Source organism: Aotus nancymaae, unplaced genomic scaffold, assembly GCF_030222135.1.
Source record: "Aotus nancymaae isolate 86718 unplaced genomic scaffold, 86718_ANA_hifiasm-v0.15.2.pri h1tg000025l, whole genome shotgun sequence".
Lineage (NCBI taxonomy): Eukaryota > Metazoa > Chordata > Mammalia > Primates > Aotidae > Aotus > Aotus nancymaae.
In genome coordinates this window covers 24,088,758-24,115,576 of record NW_026988438.1, presented here as the reverse complement: position 1 = coordinate 24,115,576, position 26,819 = coordinate 24,088,758, and the positions used below count along the sequence as shown (strand labels likewise).

General features: G+C 40.4%; 1 protein-coding gene across 5 annotated transcripts in view; it reads right to left on the bottom strand.

The window, feature by feature from the left end:
* ELMO1 (engulfment and cell motility 1) overlaps positions 1 to 26,819 on the bottom strand; it is a 571,068-nt gene that overhangs the window by 146,598 nt on the left and 397,651 nt on the right. For all 5 annotated transcript variants that reach the window (XM_021669358.2, XM_021669357.2, XM_064380449.1 and 2 more), the window contains one exon: positions 16,272 to 16,408. In XM_021669358.2, coding sequence (XP_021525033.1) covers positions 16,272 to 16,408 — 137 coding nt within the window. The remainder of the gene's footprint in view (positions 1 to 16,271; positions 16,409 to 26,819) is intronic.

Below are 26,819 nucleotides of genomic sequence, written 5' to 3'. Positions count from 1 at the left end.
TTCCTGGTGCGGGTAGAAGGCAGGCTGCAGTGGATTAATAAGTGAAGAGGTGAGCTAGGAAACGGAGGCAACTATTTCAGAAACCAAACTGGAGGGGCACAGGTGAATAGGGGGTTGAGAAAATCATTTATTTATTCTTAAAAATAAGGGAGATTTGTGTGTATTTATATTCTGGTGAGAAGACAGCATGTAAGAGGAAGAGACTGAAGATATAAAGATTAGAAGTGATAATGGACAGAGCCCCAGAGCAGGTGAGAGGGGATAGAATCCAAAGCACAGAAGGAGGCCATTCCCCGGGGCCACAGCCTTGTCTAGGAGGGAGTAGTGAGTGCAGGAGCAGGAGAAAAGACCCGGGTCATGCAGGAGGTCACAGGCAGAGCTGGACTAGAATCCATGCCTTTTCATGCCTCATCTGGAGCACTGTGTGTTCTGTGTGATCCTTCTTGTCATTTCCATCACGGGAATGGCCCCAAATGCTTTTCACTTATTAAGATGAGCAGAACAGAACTACAAATTTTGCAATTTCGAAATGGTCCAATATTGGCCATTTCATGTGGTTCCACCTAATCTTGGTTCACTTAACCCTCAAAACAACTCTATAATGATCCATGTTTTACAGATGAAGAGAATGAGATACACGGTAATTAACCTGCTCAAGTTCATCCAGCAAGGAAACGAAGGAGCTAGGGTGTGAACCCCATTCTTTGGGTCCAGGGCTGATGCTTCTGACTGTTAGACTTTACTACAACTTATTGTGGTGAGTTACATGATCACGGAATAACATGAAAGAGAAACAGGCACTGTGAATAACACAGAAGAAGAGTGTATCAGAAATCAACAGTAAATGTTTGTGGGTAAGTACTGCTGATTCCATGTAACGTACAACAATTTTTTGTTGAGCCATTTGAAATTACTGCATTTGTCAGACAAAAACAGTCAAATACTGGCAATTGCATATGGCTCCATGTAATCTTTGTGTGTGTGTGTGTGTGTGTGTGTGTGTGTGTGTGTGTGTGTGTGTGAATCTGCAAAGCCCTCTCTTGATTTTTCAGCCATGCAGAGGTGCAAAGGCTGAGGCTGCATCTGTGACAGCTTCAGGTCTCCGTTACCAGCCACCTCTGTCCTAAAGCCTTTTATAACTTGAAAATTTAATGAATACAAAATTCTGGTAAACTTCATCCATAAAACATTGACATTGTTTACTCACAGCCTTTTTTTTTTTCTGGTACACACACAAGCAAATTTTTATCCATCTGAATCCCTGACCAACCAGCATCTGCTTAGTTGAGGCTTGGGAGCAAATGTCCAGGCTTGCTCAGTGCCAAAACCATGATAAAACAAGCCAAGCGACTTTTTTGAACACACACTGGGGCAAAAGTATGTCCATTTTATACATAATTTTTGTGGCAACAAGTACATTTTAATAGGAAAAGCGTCTCTGTGTGATGCATGGGTCTTACCCTTTTCTATTTCTGCTTTTAAAATGCATAGTGGCCAGGGAGATTTCGAACAGAATCCCATGCTCTGTGATTCACAAAATGGAAATCTGGCATTATATGCCAATGAATTTATTTCTGTGGCAGCTCAAGCGGCAAAAAGCCATATGCCATACACCTCGGATCCAGCCAAGCCACGCAAACAAATATGAAAAAGAGAAATAAGGAGAAGAGGACCAGAAGAGTTCTTGGGAGTTGACTGCCTCCAGCACTTAAAACACCCACTGTGGCAAGAACTGGTCTTCCCAGTCTTATGACAGTCTAAGAAGAATGTATTTTTTTTTTCCAATTTAAAAGAAGTTCAGGAGGTAAAGGAAAAATACAAAAGATAATTTTTGTGAACGGCATGATGCGCTCACACGTGTGAGTCAATATTCCTACTGCATAAGCACGTGTTTCTTGGACACCAGTCCCCTACATGGGATGGAAGGTTGACAGTCGCATTTGTCTTTTGCACTGGAAGGTCTCTTGCAGCCATCCTGGGAAAGAATAAGCACCGTTACTTATGTTATTTTTCCCACTGGCCTGGAAACAAGGCTAGTGGGAAAAAGAGTGCTCTCTGAATGGCCAGGGTATGTGAATTAAGCAGGCCTAAGAGCGATATAATAAATGAGTGAAGGTAAAAATGAAACAGAGGGAGATTTTATATATATATATACATGCACACACACACATGTATACACCCATACATATGTATGTGTCTGTATAGTCACACACAGACACACCCACACACGTATGTTTTTTAACAGGGAGTTCCAACCAATCTTTCTGGAAAAGGAGCAATTCAGTTTCTTTTGCAAAAGTTCAATGTCTTTGAGGCTTTCTATTCACCTTATATAAAGCTACATGGGTAGAAAAATAATGACAACTGCCATTTGTACTAAGAAACAGATGGCAAAATCATTTCATAAATTTCTCAGACTATTGGCATCTGAAGAGATTCTGATGGAGGGGTCTGGAAGTGTTTCTCAATAAGGCCTATTGGCATTTGGGGCAAGAAAATTCTTTGTTGTGTGGAATTGCAAAATACGCCTGGCCTTCAGGAGCTGAACAACAGTGGCCATCCCATATTAAGATCGTTTAAATGAATTCAGCTTATTGGTCAGGTGGACCATTTTTAATGATCATTGAATTAAACATTTCTGGCCATTCATTAATTCAACACTGAACACAAAGTACTGAGCAGATACTACTTAAAAACACCTGGAGGATATTAAGATGTAAAATCTAGCTCTTGCTTCCGATGATATATTGACTTAATTTGGAAAGATAGATTTAAAAACAAACAACTAATATAGAACTAGAAGATATTTTCAAAAAAAAATTGAATTCCATGCTGTGGGAGCAGACATACAAAATTTTATTCTGAATAAAAGGGAGATGGTAACTATCTTGCTAAGGTGACACTTGCAAAATCCTAAAGGATAAGTAAAATTTCACCAGGCAGATGGGGGAAGATGTTTCTGGTAGAGGGAAATGAGATATGAAAGTGTAATTGCATGTACAAGAAATGATGGGCAGTTCAAGTAGAACCTAGGGTAGGTGCAGGGTGAAGATATGGGGATAAAGCAGAAAAAGTATTTCAGGTGAATTAAAGAGAAATCTGAACATCTTGCTAAGGCCACAAAATTTAATGAGTCAGGCAATGGACAGCCACAGAAGTTTTAAAAGCAAGAATGATATGGTCAGATTTGTGTTGGAGGACATAAGTTGGTATAACAATTGCTGTCTTAGTCAGCTATTGTCACAGTAATGCTGTGTAACAAATCACCTCAACAGGTAAGAAGTTATTCTTGGCTGGGCGCAGTGGCTCATGCCTGTAATCCCAGCACTTTGGGAGGCCAAGGTGGGCAGATCACGAGGTCAGGAGTTCAAGACCATCCTGGCTAACACAGTGAAACCCCATTTCTACTAAAAGTAAAAAAATATTAGCTGGGCGTGGTGGCACGCCCCTGTAATCCCAACTACTCGGGAGGCTGAGGCAGGAGAATCGCTTGAACCTGGGAGGTAGAAGTTGCAGTGAGCCAAGATTGTGCCATTGCACTCCAGTCTGGGCGACAAAGTGAGGCTTCATCTCAAAAAAAAAAAAAAAAGAAGAAGATGAAGAAGAAGGTATTCTCGCATTCACAGATCCACATGTCAGCTGAGGTGGTTGTTTCAAACTGTAATTCCGTGGGCCGACTTGAATAACTGTGCTCCATATATCTCATTCTGGGACCTATACTGAAGGGGCAGTGGCTACCAAGGGTATATAGTTCTCATGATGATGGCAGAAGTGCAAAAATCACTCGAGCAACAGTCAAGCTTCTGCTCATTTCACATCCACACACATCTCACTGGCCCAGGCAAGTCAGTTGGCCAAGTAAAAAGTCAAAGGGTGGAGGAAATACACTTCACGCATCATGAGGTCATGGCAAGGAGTGGAAGTATGCTACTACCATGAAGCAGTGAAGAACTGGTGACCAGCCATTCAGTCTATCACACTGGGGTGAGAGAAGATGAAGAAGACAGAAAATGAGGCAATGATGAAAAGGTAAAGAACCATGTGGTGATTGTACTGACTTTGGCCACTAATCAGTTTCACAAAGAGGGACTAGCCCATAAATTTCTTAGAAACTTATTAGACTATGACAGCAGGAACCATCCTACCTTGCTCACCTCTGTATTCCCATTGTCTACCACAAGCACTGTGTTGTTGAAAGAACATAAACATTTGAAGAGTAAGCTGGATAGTGACCCTATTAACCAAGATGTGGGATGCTGATGTGGCTGTGCTGCATGTATGATGGCTGTGAGATAGTGAGTTTAAGTACCTTCTAGATCCCAGGCATGGTGCTAGATACTGAGAATAAAGAAAGAGCAAGCCTCTGCTCTTAGGAAGCCTGATAGTTAAGACAATTGCAGTTCACTGAGATAAGTTCTAGGGTACGGGTATTCCTAGGGACAGAGCAAGAGGGACATCTCAGAGGCATGTGAGTGAGTTGTTGCCCAAAGTGGTAGCTGCAGGCTTGAGCTATTTCCTAAGGAAGGTGTTGACCCAATTAATGCCTCAGCTGATTAACTGCCTAAATGACTTCCTCCTAACTAGTTGAACTGAGCATCTATTATTTTTAATTTTAACAGAATAGCAAGAAAACACATAGAAACCAGAAAATAAAGGGAAGAAGGAGGCAAGGAGAAGAAGAAACTGGATTTGGAATTCTCATCTCTCAAATTCAAATTTTAGTTGTCATTTTTCTCCCTGTAATAATTGCCAAAAAAGGGTTGGAATGTTGAGAGTGGTGGCTCACACCTTTAATCCCAGGTACTCGGGAGGCTCAGGTGTGAGGATGGTGCGAGGCCAGGAGTGAGATGAGCATGGGCAACATGATGAGACACTGTCTCAAATATAAGAAAGAAAAGAGAAAAGAAGGAAGGAACCACTAACTAATTTAGCCTTACTTTGATAGCCTCTTCTGGCCTCTCAACCTCTGTCCTTGCTTTGGACCTGCCTGACTCAATCAGTTGGTTCTATGACTGGTGACAGAGAAGGAGGGCCAGTGTGTAGGTTGAACAAGGCAGATCAGTGTTTAGCTCCTACTTGGAAAATGAAGGCAAATGATCTTGATCCATAAGTCACTGTTGCTCAGAAATAAGAGTACAATTCTGAAAAATTTGCACAGACATATAAGCAATGTAAATTAGAGGTTGAATATGCATATTTAGTGATTTAGTCATTAAATACACATTTTAACTACAAGCACCTAGATCTGGTATTTCTGCAGAAGATATTTGGAAATCTCACTTGGGATCTTCTAACTTCTTCTGGCTCTTGTTTTGGAGTCTTTGCAAATACCTTCCAATCCCACTCTCTCATTCTGACTGCTTGATTCATCTTATCTAGGGCCCCTTGTTGCCCTCAATCCTCCACTCATCACAACATCTGGTACCCTCAGTTGGCAATAAGGGACACCTATATGACAGCACCTATGTGCTTTTCTGTTCTGCCTTAGGGGACTCATCTCTTTTTAGACATGTGTTCTCAACCTCCCATGTAACATCATTTACTTGGCAATTACAAGACTAATATTTTCTTTTAAATCAATGAGGACTTGTATTTCACGAGAGTCCCACCTAATGGTACCCTTCTTAGCTATCCAACTCTGGTTCCTATCTGTCCTTTAATTTAAAATGCCTAAATCTCATCATGCCTTACTTAAAATATAGGTAATTTCCTTTTAATTGGACATATACTAATAAAATGGTTTCTGTGCCATTATCAAACCCCTCATATAATCCACAATGGAATCTGGAATTCAGGTCATAGAAACCAATTAGCAACTCCTACAAAGCCCCAATGTTTAGTTAATAAAAAGGAAAGAAGTTTCAGAAGTCACTGAACAGAGTTAGGGAAAGCAGTTAACTTAAAGTCATCATTAGTCGCATGTTCAAGGATAGTCAGAAATTGAACCAAGGGACTGACATATCTCACTACTGTGCAGCAGAAGAACCAATCAATTATTTTCTCCTCCTAATTGGCAAATCTCAAGTTAGCACATGCTATACATGCAAAGAAAGATAGACTGGCTCTAGAAAGACTTCAGAAATGAGAAGAACTCTATGCAAAATCTTGAACACAAAGGAACACCCAATAAGTATATTTACTACTGTCAGGCTTATTCAAAATTGTAAGAGTCACTCTTGGTCAATACCTATTTTATAAACTCTCCAGTTACAGAAAATGTCCAGAAAGCAAAACATATTAGCAATGTCTTCAGCTAAAGATAGCAGTCAACCTTTAAACAGGTTTTAAATAATTTAACCATTTTTTTGAAAATTACATTAACAGAGTCAACAAAATCCAATTCTTCCTGGATGACTCACAGTCCTTGCATGCTCCTCCTTTATAAAGAGATGCTGCTATGGCTGTAAATTTGGGAGGTGGAAGGTTGGGAGATGCAGGGCACAGTACACAACCACAGGGCAATCCCTGAAAATGGATCACCCTTTGAGGTCTTTTCTATGTTCTTCATAAAAGCTGCCATGGACCCTAGGCAGCTGAGACCATTACAGCAGGACACTCAGAAGTTAAGTCACTACTGGCCGGGCACGGTGGCTCACACCCATAATCCCAGCACTTCGGGTGGGTGGCCAAGGCAGGCAAATCATCTGAGGTCAGGAGTTCAAGACCAGCCTGGCCAACAGGGTGAACCCCTGTCCCTACTAAAATTATAAAAATTAGCCATACGTGGTGGCAGGCACCTGTAATTCCAGCTACTTGGGAGGTTGAGGAAGGAGAATAACTTGAACTTGGGATGCAGAGGTTGGGGTGAGCCGAGACCATGCCATTGCACTCCAGCTTGGGCAACAAGAGTGAAACTCCATCTCAAAAAAAAAAAAAATTAAGTCACTACTATGTTAATTACTAAACTTGAAGAAGCAGCTTGTCTACCTTTCTCGAAGATGTTTGCTATCAGTGTTGCTATGAGCACCCTTTTCCTTTTCAGAGGCATTTGGAATTCCATGTCACCTGGTCTTCTCTCAGCTCTCTGTTACTGTGGACTGGTGCTGGCTCCAGGCCAGCACTGAGCCTGGCATGTTATCTGCCTGATACAATCAGCGTGCACAGCAATCTTAGCTGTGGGTAATTTCCTATTCCCATTTCACAGATGAGGAATCTGAAGCTGACAGGTCCAAGTCTCTTGCACAGGGTTACCGAGCTGGAAGGGAGGCCCTTGACATTTTAATCATGACTGGCCCCAGCCCCCTGCATCATCTACAGTACATTTGTTTGTGAGAGGGCTGGAGAGGAGTGGCCACAGTGGTCAAAATCCCCTCTGTGGCCAAACTAAAGTTCAATGCACCCCCATCTAGAGGCATGAAACAATCTGTGTTTGTGAATATTTGATCAAACTATCTGGGGAAATTAAGGCAGCTCAATTACACTGCACGACCAACTGCAAATTACTGCCACTTTAGGTTTTGCCTGTTGAGATTAGCACCTCCTATTTGTATAGGGCAATTTGCAAAGCAAACCTCATGAGAGCCTAATCCTCACAGTGACTCTGGGAAGTATTATTTATTACTATTGCCACTACTAGTTTACAGGTGAGAAGGGACTTGGTGGTTAAAGGACAAGCTTAAGGTCACACTGCTGGTGAGGGGCTAACTGGGACTGCCACAAGATCCTCCTGCTAATTCAGCCTTTGTTCTTGCCTTTGCACCATGCATTCTTGGTGAGGGAGTGGGGACATCATCCTTGGGGAGGGGGAGGCACAAAAATAGTTCTTGGAGGAGTAAATCTTACTCTTTTTACATATAAGGCACAGGTATACATACATAAAGAGATACATAATATATCTGTAATTACAATTTCGGGGGAGGGTGACTGGGGAAAAATACCTATAAAAACTCACTAGGGGGGTGATAATGCAAAAGAGAATGACAAATACTGCTCTATAACAAATGCTTCCCTGACTTAGCCAGGGTCATGTTAACTGTTATTAATACATATCTGTTTATGTTGACACTGGGGTCTATTTGAACATACACTTATTGAAAAAGATAAGTTACCAAAGTCACTTTCCCGGTCTTTCTGCTGCCTCTGGATAGTATAATTGACACTGACGAGGACTGGAGAGGAAATAGCTTGATTGCTGTCCAACAATAAGTGACAAACTCCATGGAAAAAGGTAACATTATTTTATGTGAAGAGATTAAAAGCAGACACACATATGAAACGCTTTGCTACCTGTCCAACAAGAAATATCAAAGAAGTAATTCAATCTATTCATATAACGCATTTGCTTCTAGAGGAGGTTCCACTGCCTGTGTGGCAAGCGTAAGACCTTTGTGAAACATCAGAAGCCATTTGAAAAAAATGCTTATTAATGGCCTAGACAGTTGAAAAATGGAAAACCTCATTGTATGACATTAGGGCTCTTTAAAAGACTTCTCCTCCACTCAAATATTCATGTTTCAATTAAAATGTACACCTACTTTATTAGCCACACCAGGCCCAGTTCAGATCAATAATGGCAGCACTAGATAGAATTCTAATGAAGATAAACAACACTGAGTCCTCCCAGCTTTCCCTGGGCATGGATGCACAAAGCTTCCTTTCACAGCTTGCTCCAAGATATTTTACAGTCACCTGCCTCATGCAAATGAGGAGACTCATGTTTATTCATGATGAGAGTTACAGACCACCTTTCATTCCCTAGGCCAGCCCAGCTAACCAACAGAGCGCCGTCTGCACCACTATGAAGTTGAACTGTCCTAGTAAGAGGACTCCTGAATATATAATTGTCCCCTGAAAAGCATGCACAGAAAGTCAGTAAGCTGTAAACAGTTTGAGAAGCAAACACATTTCCCTTTTTTATTCATGTGTTAGCTGTCTTTAAGGTTTTAAACACAATCCCTTTCCTATCCCACACTATAATCCGCTAGATGTGACTAGTTGGTGGCTATTTCCTATGAATAATCTTCCAGGGGATTTCTCAGGATGTTTTCTTCTGTCCTGCATTCCCATTCTTCCTAATTGAGATTTTCTCCATTGACTTGGATGAAGCTCACAGCCTGGCCAGGGGCAGCTGCAGCTTTGTTTAATAGGCCTGGGTTCTCCCTATGCACAGTCTCTGCTATTTTAAGGGATGGTTTTTCATCTGCAAGCGTGAGATTCTAAGCTCTATTGTGTGCGCTTAGTTTATTATGCTGCTGGATAAAGTTTCAAAATAGTGCTTTTACTCTTGAGTGACTTCATTTTTCAAATTAGTTTCTTCCATTTTGGTAATCTGAAAGCATGGCACAATCACCTGATCTTGGCTTATAATGTCGATTTTAATAGTGTCTAAAGTAACACCAATGCTAGGAACAAATATTTTGATGTTATCTAAAAGGGCTCAGTCATCAGTGAAGAGATCTGGGCAACTAGTAATTGTTGGGGAGGACTTAATTCTCACAGCCACTAAATATGTGAAAATCATGGGCCCTGCTGATTTTTAGGCTGCTACTCTGTGTTGCACATGGGAAACTAAGGTACCGAATAAACTTGTTCGGAAGAAGACACTTCCAAAATCCATGAAAATTTCAGCTTAAAGTCTATTTTTGTCGAAGTTAAAGGGGTTAATAATTCAGTTCAGAACTTTGTGTGGAATTCAAGGCTTCACTTGTTTTTTTTTAACATAGCCAAAAAAATGTCTGCTTGTGAAAAGGACAATTTGCTCATTTTTCACAGACAGGCTTTATCTTATTCATACAAAAGAACACTCCACAACTACATATGCCAGTTATACTCCCTCAAAGCATTTTTACCCTAATTGCTTCAATTTATTATCACCCCACCAAAAAAGAGGGTTATATATCCTTTTAAAAACTATTATTATTTTTTAAATTATCAAACATACAGCTCTTAAATAACAGACCCAGGATGAAAACCTGGGTCTTAGAGGTCAATGAGCATCCTACTCCATCAATGCACAAAATTTTTTTTTCTTTTTTTTTTTTTTGAAAGAAAAAAAAATGAAGAAGAGGAAGAAAAAGGAAGAGAAAGAGAGAGAGAGAATGGGAGTATTGCTTTTTTGCCCAGGCTAGAATGCAGTTTAGTAATGGGTATTGAAAACCTCTTTTATATCATTAATTATACTTGATGCAGACAGGAAGGAATAAGGGAAGAAAATAACAAACAAGCAGCCAACCAATATTTCATTTAAACCTATGAAATGCTATGCGATTACTGAGGAGTGATTTACTTCCAATCATGTAGTCACTTCTGGAATAGGTGTGAGGTGGTAATGTATGTTCTGTGTATTTGAAGTGGAGAGTTCTGCAAATGTTCATTGAGCTTACTTGTTCCGGGTCTGAGTTCGAGTCCTGAATGTCCTTGTTAATTTTCTGTCTCGTTGATCTATAAAATCGTTAGCTCTTCTTGTTACATTGATCCTTTTGCCATTATATAATGTCCTTCTTTGCCTCTTTTGCTCTTTGTTGCTTTAAAGTCTACTTTATCAGAGGCGAGAATTGCATCTCCTGCTTTTTGTTTATTTGTTTATTTTTACTCTCTGGTTGATAAATCTTCCTCCTTCTCTTTGTTTTGAGTCTTTGTGTATCGTTGCATGTGAGATGGGTCTGGATGCAGCATACCGATGGGTTTTGGCTTTTTATCCAATTAGAATATATATATATAGGTTTAATACTGGCATTTGATGCTAGCTGGCTGTTTTGCCATTAGTTAGTGCAAATTTTTCGTTGTGTTAATGCTCTTTGCTTTTTGATATATTTTTGGAAAGGCTGATATTGGTTGTTCCTTTATATGTATAGTGCTTCTTTCAGAAGCTCTTGTAAAGCAGGCCTGGTGGTGGTGAAGTCTCTAAGTACTTGTTTGTTCGCAAAAGATTTAATTTTTCCTTCGATTATAAAGCTTAGTTTGGCTGGATATGAAATTCTGGGTTGAAAGTTCTTTTCTTTAAGGATGTTAAATATTGGTCCCCACTCTTTTCTGGCTTGTAGGGTTTCTGCTGAGAGAGATCTGCTGTAAGTCTGATAGGTTTCCCTTTATGGGTAACCTGACCTTTCTCTCTGGCTGCCCTTAGTATTTTCTCCTTCATTTCAACCCTAATAAATCTGGCAATTATGTGCCTTGGGGTTGGTCTTCTTGAAGAATATCTTTGTGATGTTCTCTGTATTACCTGGAGTTGAATATTACCCTGCCTTGCCAGGTTGGGAAAGTTTTCCTGAATGATATCCTGAAGAGTATTTTCCAACATGGATTCATTCTCTTCGTCACATTCAGGTACACCTATCAAACATAAATTAGGTCTTTTCACATAGTCCCATATTTCCTGGAGACTTTGCTCATTCCTTTTCATCCTTTTTTCTCCATTCTTGTCTTCTCATTTCATTTCACTGAGCTGGTCCTCGACTTCTGATATCCTTTCTTCTGCTTGATCAATTTGACTGTTTAAACTTGTGCATGCTTCGCCAAGTTCTCGTGTTGTGTTTTTCAGCTCCATCAATTCACTTACATTCTTCTCTAAATTGTCCAGTCTCATTAACATTTCGTCAAACCTTTTTTCAAGGTTCTTAGTTTCTTTGCATTGGGTTAGAACAAGTTCTATTAATTCACAGAAGTTTCTTATCACCCACGTTTTGAAACCTGCTTCTGTTATTGGAACACACTCGTAATCTATTAAGCCTTGTTCCGTTGCTGATGAGGAATTGCGATTCCCTGTAGAGGGAGAGGCATTCTGATTTTGAGTATTCTCTGCCTTTTTACGCTGGTTTCTTCACTTCATTATATATTTATCCGTCTGTCATCTTTGTAATTACCGACTTTCTAACTGGGTCTTTGAGCTGACATCCAACTTGTTGATTCCCAGTGCCAAAATCTGAGCAATCCACTGCGCTGGCCAAAATAGCGGTGTTAAGACTGATCGTGCTTTTCTGCCCGGGAATCTCCAGACTCTGCACCAAGAACTGGCGCGCTAAGGCGCCAGCAAAACCGCCACGCCGGCCACAAGAGTCGCCCTGGCGACCCGTGGGGCTCCTCTGCTGGGAATCTCCTGGTCCGTAAGCAACAAATATTTGTCTGAAAGTGTGGCGTCCTCTCGTTCTCTGCGCTTTCACTGGGAGCTACAGGCCTGAGCTGCTAGTGATCAGCCATCTTGGATCTCTCTCCCCCAATGCACAAAATTTACAGTGGCTCATGATAAGTGTCACTTGTGTCAACTGATGGCGATTCCATTGACATAAATCCCCTTTAATGATCAAATCTACCTTAATGAAAATGCTTATTCATAGCTTTCCCCCTCCAATGATTTAATTAATCTGTGGTGCAGTTGGCCAGTGGGAAAACAGGGTGTTCAAAAGCCCCCAGGTGATTCTAATGTACAGTTGATGTTGAGAAACACTGCTACACACAGACATATATTTTAAAGGGTATATTCTCATTAGATTTTTTTTTTTTTTTTACAGTGGAGTAGTAAGGCACACATGCTTTAAATGAGATTCCCATACCTAAAATATCCAAATTACTGTGTCCCCTTTCTTACCCCGCTCAAAAATGAAGATTTCAATGAAATGATTATGGGGCTACTTGTGTGCTGAGATATCCAGCGGCAGTTTAGCTCTTCCCTAATGCCTATAAAAATGAATAATGCATGCTCTAAAATATTGGTAATAAAAGACAAAAACATAGAACACAAACTCAATGGCCTGAATCAATGGATTATTCTGCAGAGTGCTATATTGAGAAACTGAAAGAAAGTACTTTTCAAAGCATAAATATTTTAATCACTCTCCAATTCTACTTCTCTTATATAAATAAAAAACATTCCATCTGCTGCTTCCCAAGCCCGGAAGAGCAGATGACAGCTGCTTTTCCAAACACGCTCTTCCAGCAGTGGCATTAACTACCAAGCACTAGATATCTGTAAACTGGTGTCCCAAGCAAGGCGGGCTGCAGAAGCTATTCCTGCCTCTAATAGAATCCAGAGTAGTTTGTTGGGCAAATCAGTATTTCAAATTGAGGGGCACTGCTCCTCCAGTGAGGAGCTAAAGACAGCAGACAGCTAAGCCCTGCTTACAGAGCCCTGGTTCTCAGGGTTGACAAGTAAATCCACCTTCCATGTTCTGTTTATAGTGGCAAGAGCCTGAGATGGTGTCCATGAAAGCTGAAAAGAAATTATGTTTCATATTGGGCTTTTTAAAGATATTTCTGAATTTGAATTTGGACAGTCAGGGAATAAGAGAAAAACATTAAATCTACCAGTAACTTCACAACCCACATTTGTTCCTAAATTCAATCTCCTCTGCTACCAAATTAATAACAAGAAGAAAAGTGAACTGATTTAACTTTCAGCTTTTCTCTCTTCTCCAATTTATTATCAGGTAAAGCAGAACAGTGGCTGATAGACGGGCAGCAGGAAAAATCAGAAAGGGAGTCTTCAAAATGAACTAGAGGCTGTCACACAGGGGCCTTCTTTTATAAAAAGGCTAGTAGAGGCAGAACAGGAGCATAAAAGAAAAGGGACATAATTACATCCGTATCTGAGCTGCCACTAGCAAAACTCTGTAACAGGTATTATGTCTACCAGCAAAAAGAAAAACAAACGAAAGGCTCGTTTGTCCATGTTTCATTAATTTAAACTGATCTACACATCTAAAAATGTAATATAGCTGCAAATCAAATACACACTGGAATAGGCAGAATAACAGCTTCCCCACGGTGCCTAAGTCTCCAATCCTCAGAACCTGCAAATACATTGCCTTCTACAGCACAGGGGAATTGAGGTTGCAGGTAGAATTAAGGTTATTATAAGCCAACTTTAAGACAAGAAGATGATGCCGGATTATCCAGGTGGCCCAATGTAATCACAAGGTCCTTAAAGTGGAAGACCAAGGCAGAAGAGGGATCAGGGTGATGGGGTGACATGAGAAGGACTCAAGCTGTCCCTGCTGGCTTTGAAGATGGACAACAAGGACATAAGCCAAGGAATGCAGGTGGCCACCAGAGAGTGAAAAAAGGCCAGGAAGCGAATTCTCTCCTAGAGTCTCTGGTAAGAAACACAGCTCTGCTGCCGCCTTGGTTTTAGCCCAGTGAAATCCACTGTTGGCTTCTGAACTATGAAACTGTAAGATAAATTTGCATTGTCTAAGCTACTAAATTTGTGGTAATTTGTTAGCTCAGCAACAGAAAATCGATACACACATGATAAAAATGTAAATACCTGAAAATTTTTTTGGTTACGTAAGTGAGGCATGTATAGTACTGAAAAAAAAAAAAAAAGCAAACACAACAAAAGTATCTAATGTAGAAAATTAAAATTCCTAGTACTTTTCATCCCTGATTTTCCTCTGATATCCTGATGGCTATCTGTATGTGAGGCAGGACCCTCTGCCTCCCAGGCCCGGAGCTGCCTGTCCTCAGCCATAAGCTGCCATCCCTACTTGGCAGTAGAGGTGTGACCCAGCATTAGTCTATGATCTGTAAACAACACAGAAAGATGGCACTAGGGCTACAGTAAGAAACTGCACCCAAAACCTGGTTCTTAGGTCTTACTGAAGAGTTTTTGCAGCCTTCTAGGCTAATTATGATAAAAGTTTCAGGGTGATACTCTGGGGGGCTTGCTGTCACCTGGCAGGCCCTCACCCTGAATAGGCAGGATGTCTGCCACCAATCTGAGCACACAGCCATAAGCCACAGGGACCCTAGAACTATGGTCACTGCCTCCACCAGCTGTGCCCACCTCCTCCAGCCTGAGGCCTCTGGCTTCCTTTGCCAACAAGGAATTCTTGGTGCTTCATGTTACAAACCATAACTTCTATAGGATTTAAGTGTCTGAATGTTCATCCCCAAAGTCAGCCCTCTGCAGAACTTTCATAATATTTTCTACACAGCTTATCTGTGCCTAGATCAACAATAATACTATCTGTAACGTTATCAATTGCAGATTTTATTCTGCAAAAAATGTGGAATTTATAATTCAGGGAAAGCAGGATAAATGAAATCTCTCAGAAAGCAGACACCTGATGCCCAAATCCATAATAGCTGATGAAGTCTCCTTCTCCTGGAGGAACAGGTGTCCCCAGCTCACAAAGCTGAGGACTAGATGACTTTCACAAAGCAGCACATGAAAGAGCTGAAATGATCCAGGGCAAAGTGGTCTTAGCCCCTTAGGTTAGGACCTGACTGAAGCTTGGGTCCTTTTTCTGATTTTCTTTCTTTTCAATTGGCGTTAGTTCAAGATGCCACAAACCAGAAGTACAGTGGGAAACAAGGATGAGACGTATATTCAAGGTAACAGGGAGGCAATGACCAACAAGCATACTAAGTACAAGTGAAATTCAGATATTGTTATGCACTAAGCACATGCCCATGGAAGCCCCACAGCATGACTGAGGGCCAGACCCTTTGACTCTCATAGTCACAGCCCTTAGTGCTGAGTGAGTAGGCATGGGTGATGGGCCCGACCACCTTCAGAGCCGTACATAGCCACAAATTAAAAGTACCTAAATGCTGCAATATGCTATTAGTTATTAATGCTAATCAGGCTTTTATCTCAGGACAAAGATTTTGCTTCTCTATGAAAGCATGGATAGTGCTTCTGCTCTCTTTAATTTGGCCAATGCCCTTCCCTCTACTCCTCACTCACACACAAATGAAAACGTGAAAGTCCCACTCTTGTGAGACATTATGATACGGAAAACCAAAGGACATCTCAGTTCAAAGGATCAAATCCTTACTGTAAACCAAGAAATGCTGCATATAACTTTAATTACTCAGTTCTTTGAAAGAGATCTTCCATTTTCATAAAAATTCTTTTTGACACAGGACAGGGCAGATTATCACAGCACATCCATAATCCACAAATAAACCATCTAGGCAGAGCAATCTCCCTGATCTCATTTGCTCTGTACAAGTCTCCTGGACAGGTGGAGGGAAGGCCCCTTCCCTGGTAGATCCTGAACTCTTGACAAGGCATCTCAAACTAATGCTATGAAAGGAAACATTCACCTTGACAGTGTTTCTCCAGAAAGAGTCTCTGCTGGTGGCTCCGACTTACACAAAAGGAGCAAAGCTGCTCCAAGCTTACCCCCAGAGGGATGAGGTCATCCCCAGCACACAGATTCATGTCTACAGAGGCATGTTTGTCTTTCTTCATTTTTGAAGCAAATGTAATTGCAGTCTTCCTCATTTCCCCACCTTGCCAACTGCCTTCTGCACACAGCAGAGGGACCACGCAGCAGGCCTCTTTGACGTCATGGGAATCCCCTGCCTCTACCCGAGATCAACGTTACCTTGTTGAAGTCTTCAGAAGTTGCCCTCATTTCCTTCCATGTCTTGTTCAGGAGCTGGATACAGATGCAGAAAAACTCCTCAAAGGATCTGTCGTGGGTGAAGAACATTGGGTGGAAGTCATTGCAGGTCTCACTAGCTGGAGGAAAGAGATGGAAAATAAGGGAAGAAATTTTAAAACAGTGAAATATGAGGACATAACCACAGGTAAGTGCCCCAAAGAGAGACAAGCGAAGGTATCTTTGGTTCAGGCAATAATAATGAAAAAGCTTTTTTGAAAAAGAAACCAAAGGATGGTCCTGACCCTCATACAACTTAGAAGTTTAAGTTCAGACCTAGCCTTAGGCACATATTTTGACTGACAAAAGTCAGTCCCTAACCCATGCCAGGATACGACCTCCCGGCTTTGTTCCAAAACAGCTATGTTGATTATGAGCCTATATCTGCCTTCTTGACCTTATATAGATTATTCAAACTGCCCTCCCAGGCACAGCTCCTCCGTCACCCTCAATTTCCTCTTTCTTATCAGAATAACTGGCAGAAGATGGGTTTTCCTGAATATACGATTAATTGCAACTTTGAAAATAACGTCCATGATTATTTCTCCAGGGGGCTCTTCTCTCTTATGGCAGTAAGCAGGAGACATGTGAGATCATTAACCATCTGATGCCATTAACCATTTGTTTTACATTTGCAGGCACAGATGGCTGGAGGTCAAAGCAACCCGAATGACTCTGAAGGCTGCAACTGGTCCAGTCCTGGGTAAACCATAAAGTCAGCCAAAATTGCCTTCAAGTCCCCATTGTAGAGCTTCCTTAGGTCAGACCTAGTGCTCTGAGATTTAGGTCTAGCCCCTACTCTCCTCCTCCTCCTCAGACCAGCACCCCAACCCCTCCCTTCATCCCATCTGCCAAGCTTACATTTTTATAGCCCTTTTGTACATTACACCTCATTTGAACTTTAAAAGTCCTCTTACTACTCATGTCTTACAGGTGAGGATATGGTGGAGCCCAAGGAACTAAGGTTTTTGACCCCCAAAACCAATACCCTAAGGTTTTTTAAAAATAAAATCTAAGCTGTTACATACAGTGAAAGTCTTTCTATTTTATTTGGAATCTCTTTTTTTTTTTTTAATTTTACTTTAAGTTCTGGGATACAAGTGCAGAACGTGCAGGTTTGTTACATAGGTATACATGTGCCATGGTGGTTTGCATGAGGACTGGATGGCTTTCACACAGCAGCACATTAACCCATCATCTAGGTTTTAAGCCCCACATGCATTAGTTATTTGTCCTAATGCTCTCCCTCCCTTTGACCCCCTACAACTGGCCCTGGTGTATGTTGTTCCCCTCCTTGTGTCCATGTGTTCACATTGTTCAACTTCCACTTATGAGTGAGAACATGCGGTGTTTCGTTTGCTATTGGAATCCCTTTTAAAGTCAATTCATCCTCAAGGCTCAGAATGGTGGGGTTTCAAGCCCTGGAAGTCCAGGAGAGGATGGAGGGAGGGGTGGGAGCAGGCTTACAGGGGAGACCTTCTGTTCTCGGGGAGAGCCCTGGTGCCTGCCATGTGGATGAGCAGCAAATCCACTTAGAATCCTATAGAGCAGGCCACCAGTGAACAAACCCTCATCAAGCCTCAAGAAAACACACTCAAGGGTATATGGCCATGAAGTTATTACACATCAATCTCTTACCTCTTCAACTTTCATAAATACAGTGAATTTCAGACTTCTGAACAGTTTAAAACAACAGCAAAGTGGTGTATATTTGTATAGCTCGCCACTTCTAAAGGGCACAACCCTATTTGAAGATATGGTAATGCTCTTTCCTTCTGGATAAAGTAAAGGCATGGGCCAGGAGCAATGCACAGTCCTGTAGGAAGAGTCCAGGAGTCAGGGGACAGAAGATTTGGGTTTGAGTGCAGCCCAGGCCAATCAGGAGCAAGTCAGTTCACCTTTCTGAGCCTCAATATTCTTAACTAAAAAATAGAGGGCTGGGCACAGTGGCTCACACCTGTAATCCCAGTACTTTAGGAGGCCAAGGTGGGCGGATCACCTGAGGTCAGGAGTTTGAGAGACCAGCCTGGCCAACATGATGAAATCCTGTCTCTACTAAAAATACAAAAATTAACCAAGTGTGGTGGCATGCATCTGTAATCCCAGCTACTCAGGAGGTTGAGACAGGAGAATCACTTGAACCCGGAAGGTGGAGGTTGCAGTGAACTGAGACCATACCACTGCACTCCAGCCTGGGTGACAAGAGTGAATCTCCATCTAAAAAAAAAAAAAAAAAGGAAATTAAATCGCCTTTGCCTTCTCCCTAGGCTTCAGAGCAGAACAAATGAGCCAATTGAGGGGAAAGTGCTTTGGACAGGATGAAAGTTAACGCCAATATGGAGGGAAGTTGTGGTGATGACAATAAATATTGTAGTTGCCTACTATTTCCAGGAACTTGAGTTTTTCTGTGATTTCCGTCTCCCCAATTCCTAGTCCAGCCTATTCGCATTTCAGCAGTTAGAAGCAAGAACATATAAGTCATCCCACACCAGCCTGTGTTATTAGCAGAGAAATGGCAAATGTGAAGTTCTGACTTGCAATAGAAAGCTATTTAGGAAATTCAGAAGATCAACACTGGCAGACTGTGCAGTTTGCTGCCCTGGGCAATGAGCGGTCAGTCTCACTTTCATGAGCACCGAAGCCAGTGAAACTTACAAGTCTTCAGCTGTACCTTAAAACACTATTGTCATCCAAGAACTCGTTATTAATCACATTATCACAGTATCATTTTTGGATCTAGTGCAATTAGATGTGTACTTTATGCCCTAAAGTTTTTATGTGATGAGTAGAGCTAAGATACCCAGACAAAACTGAGACTTGCAAGCCCTGCTCTTGTTTGGGTGAAGAGGAAGGGAAGTGACATCATTAACAATTACTAATAATTAACTTTTTGGGTGCATATGACATGCCAAGGGCTCTACAGGCACTATTCTTGCAACGGAAGGTAGGCCTTATGGACATCCTCATTTTATATATGAGAAAGGTAAAACTTAGATAAATAACACCTTTCATCATGAGGTTTTTTAAGTTGGCCCCAAATGAGCACCTAAAACCCACAGTTTAGCTGACTCAGCAGTAGACTTTCTGCCTTAGTTGACATCAAGAGCTCATTGCATTTATTTGCGGCTGCTGCTTTGAAAATTAATTCCTCCACCCACTCTCTTAGGTCTCCCATACTGCTCCTTCAATATAAATCCAGATCATGACCTGCAGTCCAATGTGGATCACAGCAAGTGCGTAACCAATGCCTGCTGATGGAGAAGACCTGGCCATGAGATAGCAGTACCAAGGCCAGCAACGCCACTGCCTGCAGCCACGCACCGGGCCCTGGATGATGGGCTTTATCTTCACTTATTGTGTCAAGCACAAAAGGAAGATATTACTAACTTCTTTTTAAGACTATAAATAGGAGATTTAGAAAGGCTAGGTGACTTGTCCAAGGTCACATGGTTTGAGAGTGGTGGTACTAGGATTGAAGGTCGAGTTGGCTCCAAAGCCCATCATTGTTCTGCTGCACTCTCTTTCGTCATTCTGTTTCCCAATTAACCCTGCCTCCAATGCACCTCCGCCAACACAAATCTGAAACAATTGTTTTTCTATCCACAGAAAATATTTACGAAGTAAAATTTACAAGAGGTGCAGCTTTACCTATTAATGCTTACGTATATTTACTGCCTAAGATTCCTCTGCCTCCCTCCTACTACTTGTGACTCATGTAGAGTTAGGTTGGAATCATCAGAGTTATGCTCCCCTTCTGGACCTTACTAGTTACTATTTTTAATCAAGCATATGGCATAGGCTTAGTAAATGGAGGCTATTAGTTACTTTTTTTTTTTTTTGAGATGAAGTCTTGCTCTATTGCCCAGGCTGGGGTGCAGAGGTGCAATCTCAGCTCACTGCAACCTCCACCTCCTGGGTTCAAGCAATTCTCCTACCTCAGCCTCCCAAGTAGCTGGGACTACAGGTGTACATCACCATGTCCGGCTAATTTTTGTGTTTTTAGTAGAGACAGGGTTTCACCATGTTGGCCAGGCTGGTCTCTAACTCTTGACCTTGAAAAGTGCTGGGATTATAGGCGTGAGCCACCATGCACAGCTAGTTACTATTTTTGATCAAGTACATGGGATAGACTTAGTAAATAGTGGCTATTAGTTACTATTTTTAATCATCATTCTCAACACACTATATGGCTTCATAAAGACTCCCAACAATTCTACCAGATGAGCAAGGAAAGAGGAATCTGGTGAATGACCTTTAGGGGCCCATAGATAAGGAGGGGTAGAGTCAACCAATCATTCCTGATGATGATGTCAAAAACCTACTGAAGTATTCAGACTCCAAAGCTGAAATTTCACATGAGGAGATAGCTATGTGCAGGGTACTCTACTAAGAGCTTTTCCTGTCTGAACTCTCTGAATGTGTAATACAACAAAGGTACTATTATTATCACCCCTGTTTCACAGATGAGAAAACTGAGGAACTGTGAAGGTAAGTAACTAGCAGTGACAGTGCCAGAAATCAAACCCAGCATTTTATCTCCAGCACTGGTGTTTCTGACCTCCACGTGAAGGAGTTGGCCTGCCATCATTTTAAGATTCTCGAAGACTCCTCCTTTGCAAGGAGATATGGGCAAATAACAAAGTAAGAACAACTTGGTCCTTGACAGGTAACACAAGAAACAGCTTTGTGTATTTGTATACAAACTTCATCAGCTCGCTGTGAGGATCAAATGGGAACAGTGACTAAGACAGCAAGCTCAATGCAAGTGTGGGCCAACAGGGTGGCCATGTTCACCATTCACCAAGTGGAGCCTCTCCCAGGCTACACATTTATACATGTGAGCTTGTCACTCTGCAGAGATAGCCTAATTCCAAAAATATGTTTCTTAGGTTTAATTAAACAAATAAAACCAGGAAGGGTGAGGTTTATTATTGTTTTTAAAGGAAAACAACACTTATTGAGAAAAAAAAGAATTGAATTAGCAGACAATATATTATAAATCTAGAGAGAAACTTTCAATGAGACAAAAATAGTAAGACATTTTAAAAATGAAATTATTTTTAATCACACTATTTTTAACACAACGAGATTTCACTTTATTAAAAAAAAAACAATGGCTTTTTAAGTCTAGAATATTAACATATTTTCAGGACTGAGGGTACAACAGATTCTATTAATTTGCTGATACCTCATTCACTTATAAGCAGGGCAGCTTTGAAAGCAGCTATAACCTGAACATATAAGTTTTTAAAAATAAAAATAAGAATGCTGTACGCTTATGTAGCATTTTGCCTGTCAAAGTAGATGTGTTCCTATTTGGCACTGGGTAATGTATGGTGAGGCAGGTATTGTCAGTGGCTCTCAGAAAACAAAGGTTACGGCTCTGTAGTAAACAAGCAATGAAAGATGAGTGCAGGGAATGGTTCTAGAGCTGACCATAACCTTGCAAAGGTCATTGTAGCTTCCTAGGCTCCAGATTTCTTACCTGTAAATGAGTTGGGCTAATTGATTTGTAAGGCTACTGCCAAGTCCAAAATTCCAGCAGTCTCCATACACATACACATCAGATAATGTATCTTCAACTCCCCAAAGCCCACCCAAAATTATAAAATTTAGAGAGTCTGCCTGCACTGAACTTTAGTTCCTAAACTACTATTTCTTTTATTGACAGGATGACTACACATTTAGAGTGTGAAGACATGAGAGTGGTATTTGATAGGTTTAGCAAATGTTTGATGAGCAAGTATTTATTCTTTCTTTCATAAGAAAATTGTCAGTTGTTTTTATATTCTATCAACTTATTAATCCCACCTAATGTAGACCATTTCATAAGGAAATTACTTAATCAATGATAGAATGACAAGATGACTGGAAAATGCATACCATTTTTGCTCTCACAGGAATTTTCTAAAGACAAATACAAATTCTGAGATGCTGAAAAGCTCTGTTCCATCCTTTCTGTGACCTTGGTGATGTTAAGACAGACTTTGGAACCATTCACAAATGACAGAGATTTGGGAAGCACTGGGCAAATATGAATATTTTTTACTGTGACTCTATGAGCTATTCCAACAGCCTTTGGAAATGGTGCACTTTGAAAAAGACACACACACTGGCCTAACAAAATGGACATTTTGTTGTAAAGTTATGAATTACAGGAAAAAGGGAATAAATCATACACACACAAAAGCATTTAACATAGAAATTAAAGTCTGCCTGGTGATCTACAGCACAGAAACTTACATTAGAACTATTTGTGGTTCTAGGGTCAGTCTGGATAATATATTTATAAATTCTCTGATGCAGATGTATATTTATACCTTTGTATAAAAATAATCTTACCCTACCTAGAAAACTTTGAGTTTTCTATTTTTAAACCTGGTATTCCTGAACGGTTTGATTTTGGAAGGTGGTACTGTGTGGGAAGATGCTAAAAGTTCAGAACCTTTTGTAGGTGGGAGAGGTGAAAAGAGGAGAGTGGGGTCAAGAACTTGAAGTTCCTTCACTGCCAATGAGTTCAGCCTAGATAGAAGCTACCACCCCTGCTATTTTAGGACAGGGGATCAGAGGCTTTAAACCTTTGCAGCTCTTCCCAGCTCCTGAAGTCTGGTTTAATAGAACTCTGGATAGTCTTTTGTATCCTCAGCCATCCTAAAAATAGTATGAAATTTATACTGAAAAATGGTATGAAATTTATCCAATGCTTCATTGTTCACCTTCCCTTGGGCCTTTTTTGAGGACATGGAGAGAAGAAAAAAAAGGACTGACTAGTGTTAAGGCTGAAAATCAGACCCATAGCACCAAAAGACTGGCCCATTCAGCAAAAGTAATAGGAGGCCACGTCCCAGGCACACAGTGAGTGTTAATAAAAGAGAAGAGCTTCTGCAGCCAAGTTGGCCTGCATGCAAATGTTGACGTCACTACTTAATAGCAATGTGACCTTCATCATCTTAAAATTCCTCCAGACCTCTATATCCTCATTAAAAAAAACAAACAAACAATGCTTTATATCTTATCAGGTTGCTGTTAAGATTAAATGTAGAATGATTTATATATTAACTGAGATAAAATAAGCACTCCGTACATGTTAGTTGTTACTAGTTGTAACAACTAATTATTATTGTACCTAGCCAAAATGACAAATTTGGAGAACTTTTGGGACCAAATACAAAGACTTATAAAATGACAGCAATGAAGACAGTGTGGTATTGGTGCATGAATGGAAAAAAAGAAAAATGGAATAGGATAGGGAGTCCAGAGACCCATATATACAGTCACTGGATTTATGACAAAAATGACACAGCAGTGGAAAGGAATTTCAATTGGGCCAATTATATTTGCATCTGGCAGAAAGCAATTATGACTCCCTACCTCACACCATCTGCAAAGATCAATGATGTATGGATTACAGATCTCAGTGTGAAAGGAAAAACGATGAAGTTGTTTTCATATAATGTAAGAATATATTCATGACTTTAAGGAGGGCAGAAGTTTCTTAAGCAAAACAGAAACATCATTAAATCATAAGAAAAATGTTTGATTTAATATTTTATTAAACTCAAAAACTTGTTTGTCAAAATATACAACAAAAATGGGAACCCTAGAATAGAGAAAAAACTTCAACATTATCTAATAAAGAACTTATATTTATGATATATAACCACTCCCATAAGTCACTAAGTAAAAGACAGACAACCCAGTAGAAAATGGGCAAAATGTAAATAGGCACTTCACAAAACAGGACATCTAATTGGCCAATGACACATGAAAAGGGGCTAAGCTTTTTAAGTCACACACAAAAATATGCAGCTTTAAACAATGAGCTACTTTCAAACATCCACCAGAAGGGCTAAAATAAAAGATGGAAAACACTAAGTGTTGATAAGAATGTGGAACAAATGGAATAATCATCCACTGTTGACGGAAGTATAAAATTGTTCAACCGCTTTGTAAAACAGTTTAGCAGTATTTACTAAAGCTAAAATATTCTTACTTTATAATATAGCAATTCTAGCCAAAGATATAAACCCAACAGAAATGCATACATATGCATTCCAAGAGAAATGTATATGAATGTTCACAGCAGTGCTATTTGTTACAGCCAAAACTTGAAACAATCTAAATGTCCATCCAACAGATTGGAAAAATAAATTATGGTTTATTCATACAGCAGCATACTTACCACAAAGGAATTATTTTTAAAAATGCTGCACATAATATGGATGTATTCAAATAACACTCATGATAACATGAATGAATGGAAACAAACATAATGTGGAGCAAAAAGAGCCCCAGACAAAAGAGACCATAGGATATAATCCTGTTTATTTAAAGCTCAGAACAGGCAACATTCATTGATGATAATGGAAATAGGTATTGTTCTTTCGGGAGGGAGAAGAAACTGAGAGTGACAAGATGGCCCAAGACGGTCTCTAAGGGTTGTTTAATACCCTTTCTTAAGCTAGGTAGTAGTTACACAGGCGGTTGGTGGTTTGAAAATTCACTGAGCTGTGTGTGCTCTTAGGACTTGCACACCTCTATGTAAGTTACACTTTTTATGAAAATTTAACTTAAAAAGGTAGAATATGAGCTTTCCAGGAGCAATGGCACTGTAGACAGGATGACACTATAACATGTCATACATATGATTTCAGTGGGCTTTTCAGAACAAGTGTTGTGTATGCCCTCCCATCACCTCTAGGAATAGGGATTGACATTTTATGTAATTAGGTTCACTAGCTGGATAAAAAAGTACCTAACTGGTTTATGTAGGCATCTTAGTCCAATCACCTAACTGTTATCAGCTTCTAAAGTTGGGCAGAGGGTAGCTCTCCATACATGTATGTTAGTTTAATTTAATCTGTTGGATAGATAAAAGAATATATACATGCATTTTCTTTTCTGTTTTTTTTTTTTTTTTTTTTTTTTTTTTTTCAGATGAAGTTTTGCTCTGTTGCCCAGGCTGGAGTGCAGTGGCACTATCTTGGCTTACTGCAACCTCTGCATCCGGGGTTCAAGCTCTGGGATTACAGGTGCATGCCACCATGTCTTGCTAACTTTTGTATTTTTTTTTTAGTAGAGACAGGGTTTCACCAGGTTGGCCAGGCTGTTCTTGAACTCCTGACCTCAAGTGATCTACCCGCCTCAGCCTCCCAAAGTTCTGAGATTACAGGCATGAGCACCAGCCTATGCATGCGTTTTCTTTCATGACTGGGGATCCCAGTCTTACTGAAGGGTACTGCAGATGTCAATGTAAAAACTATAATAGACTTGACTAGTTGTGTATGAACTCTGAGATGTGTTTCGGGTTTCTTTAAATCATCTCCCTCTCTTTTTTATTCTCTCCCTTCCTTCATCCATTTATGGGTGCTTCCTTTCTCCCTCCCTCCCTCCCTCCCTCCTTTTTTCCCTTCCTTCTGTCCATCCATTCATGTGCACATTAGACCATCTGTTGGTCCATCCATGCATCTAACTAGCAAGGTGGTTATGAGCATGGCCCTGGAGACAGTCTGTCTGAGTTTGGATCCTGGCTCTGCCACTTATCTGTATGACCTTAAGCTCATGAGCAAGGGAATATGGGTAAAAGGCAAGGCTAAAGAAACCAGCAGGCATCAGGTCACACAATGCTTTGTAGACCACATTAGGGAGGTGAACTTATTCCACCTGCAATGGGAAGCCATTAAAGGGGTTCAAACAGGAGTATGATAAAGTGACAACTTTCCATCTCTTTTCTTATTCTTACTTTTGGTCTCTGTTTAATAAAATTAAAATTTAGGTGATTTGAGGGTTCTTGTTTTTCTGGAATCCAGTGAACTGATATTTCAGTGTATTAAGGAGGAGTGATGACCCAGGTAAATGTCTTAGTACAAAGTGGTTAGGAGTGTCATTCTGGAGTTAGGACTGTGGCTAGAATTCTCCCTCTGCCACTTGATTGTGTGATCCCAACCAAGTCTGTTCATGTCTCTGAGCCTCTTTTACTATGATGAGAATAACAAAAACTCATATTTTGTAGAATTGACTGAAGATATAGTGGAAAGATTCCCATAAAATGCTTAGTTGAGCACCTGACATTTGGTAAGCACTCCATAAATATTAGTCACAAAATGTTATGCAAAATATAGATATGATTTTTTTTCCAAAAGGTCATTGATTTAAGGTTTAACTTGTAGTGAAATCTTACAAGCTTTGCATTAGGAAGATACCCTAATCTCCTAGAAAGTTATAGAGCAGCAAGGTTATCTTGTGAGATGTTGAACTGAAAGGCAAATATGCAGAAAAACAAGTAAATTAAGATTTCTGGTAAATCGATGCTAAGTAACCCCTGGGAATTTGCTTATATTTAAAAAATGATCTTGCTGATATGCTCTGTGTTTGCTCTTTTCCTTTGTCCTCCAGTTGAAAACAATCAAGACATGCACAGAAACAGAACCTGGATCATTTACACTTCATCTATTGGCAAAATAATCATTTCTGGAGCTGCTTTTAGATCTA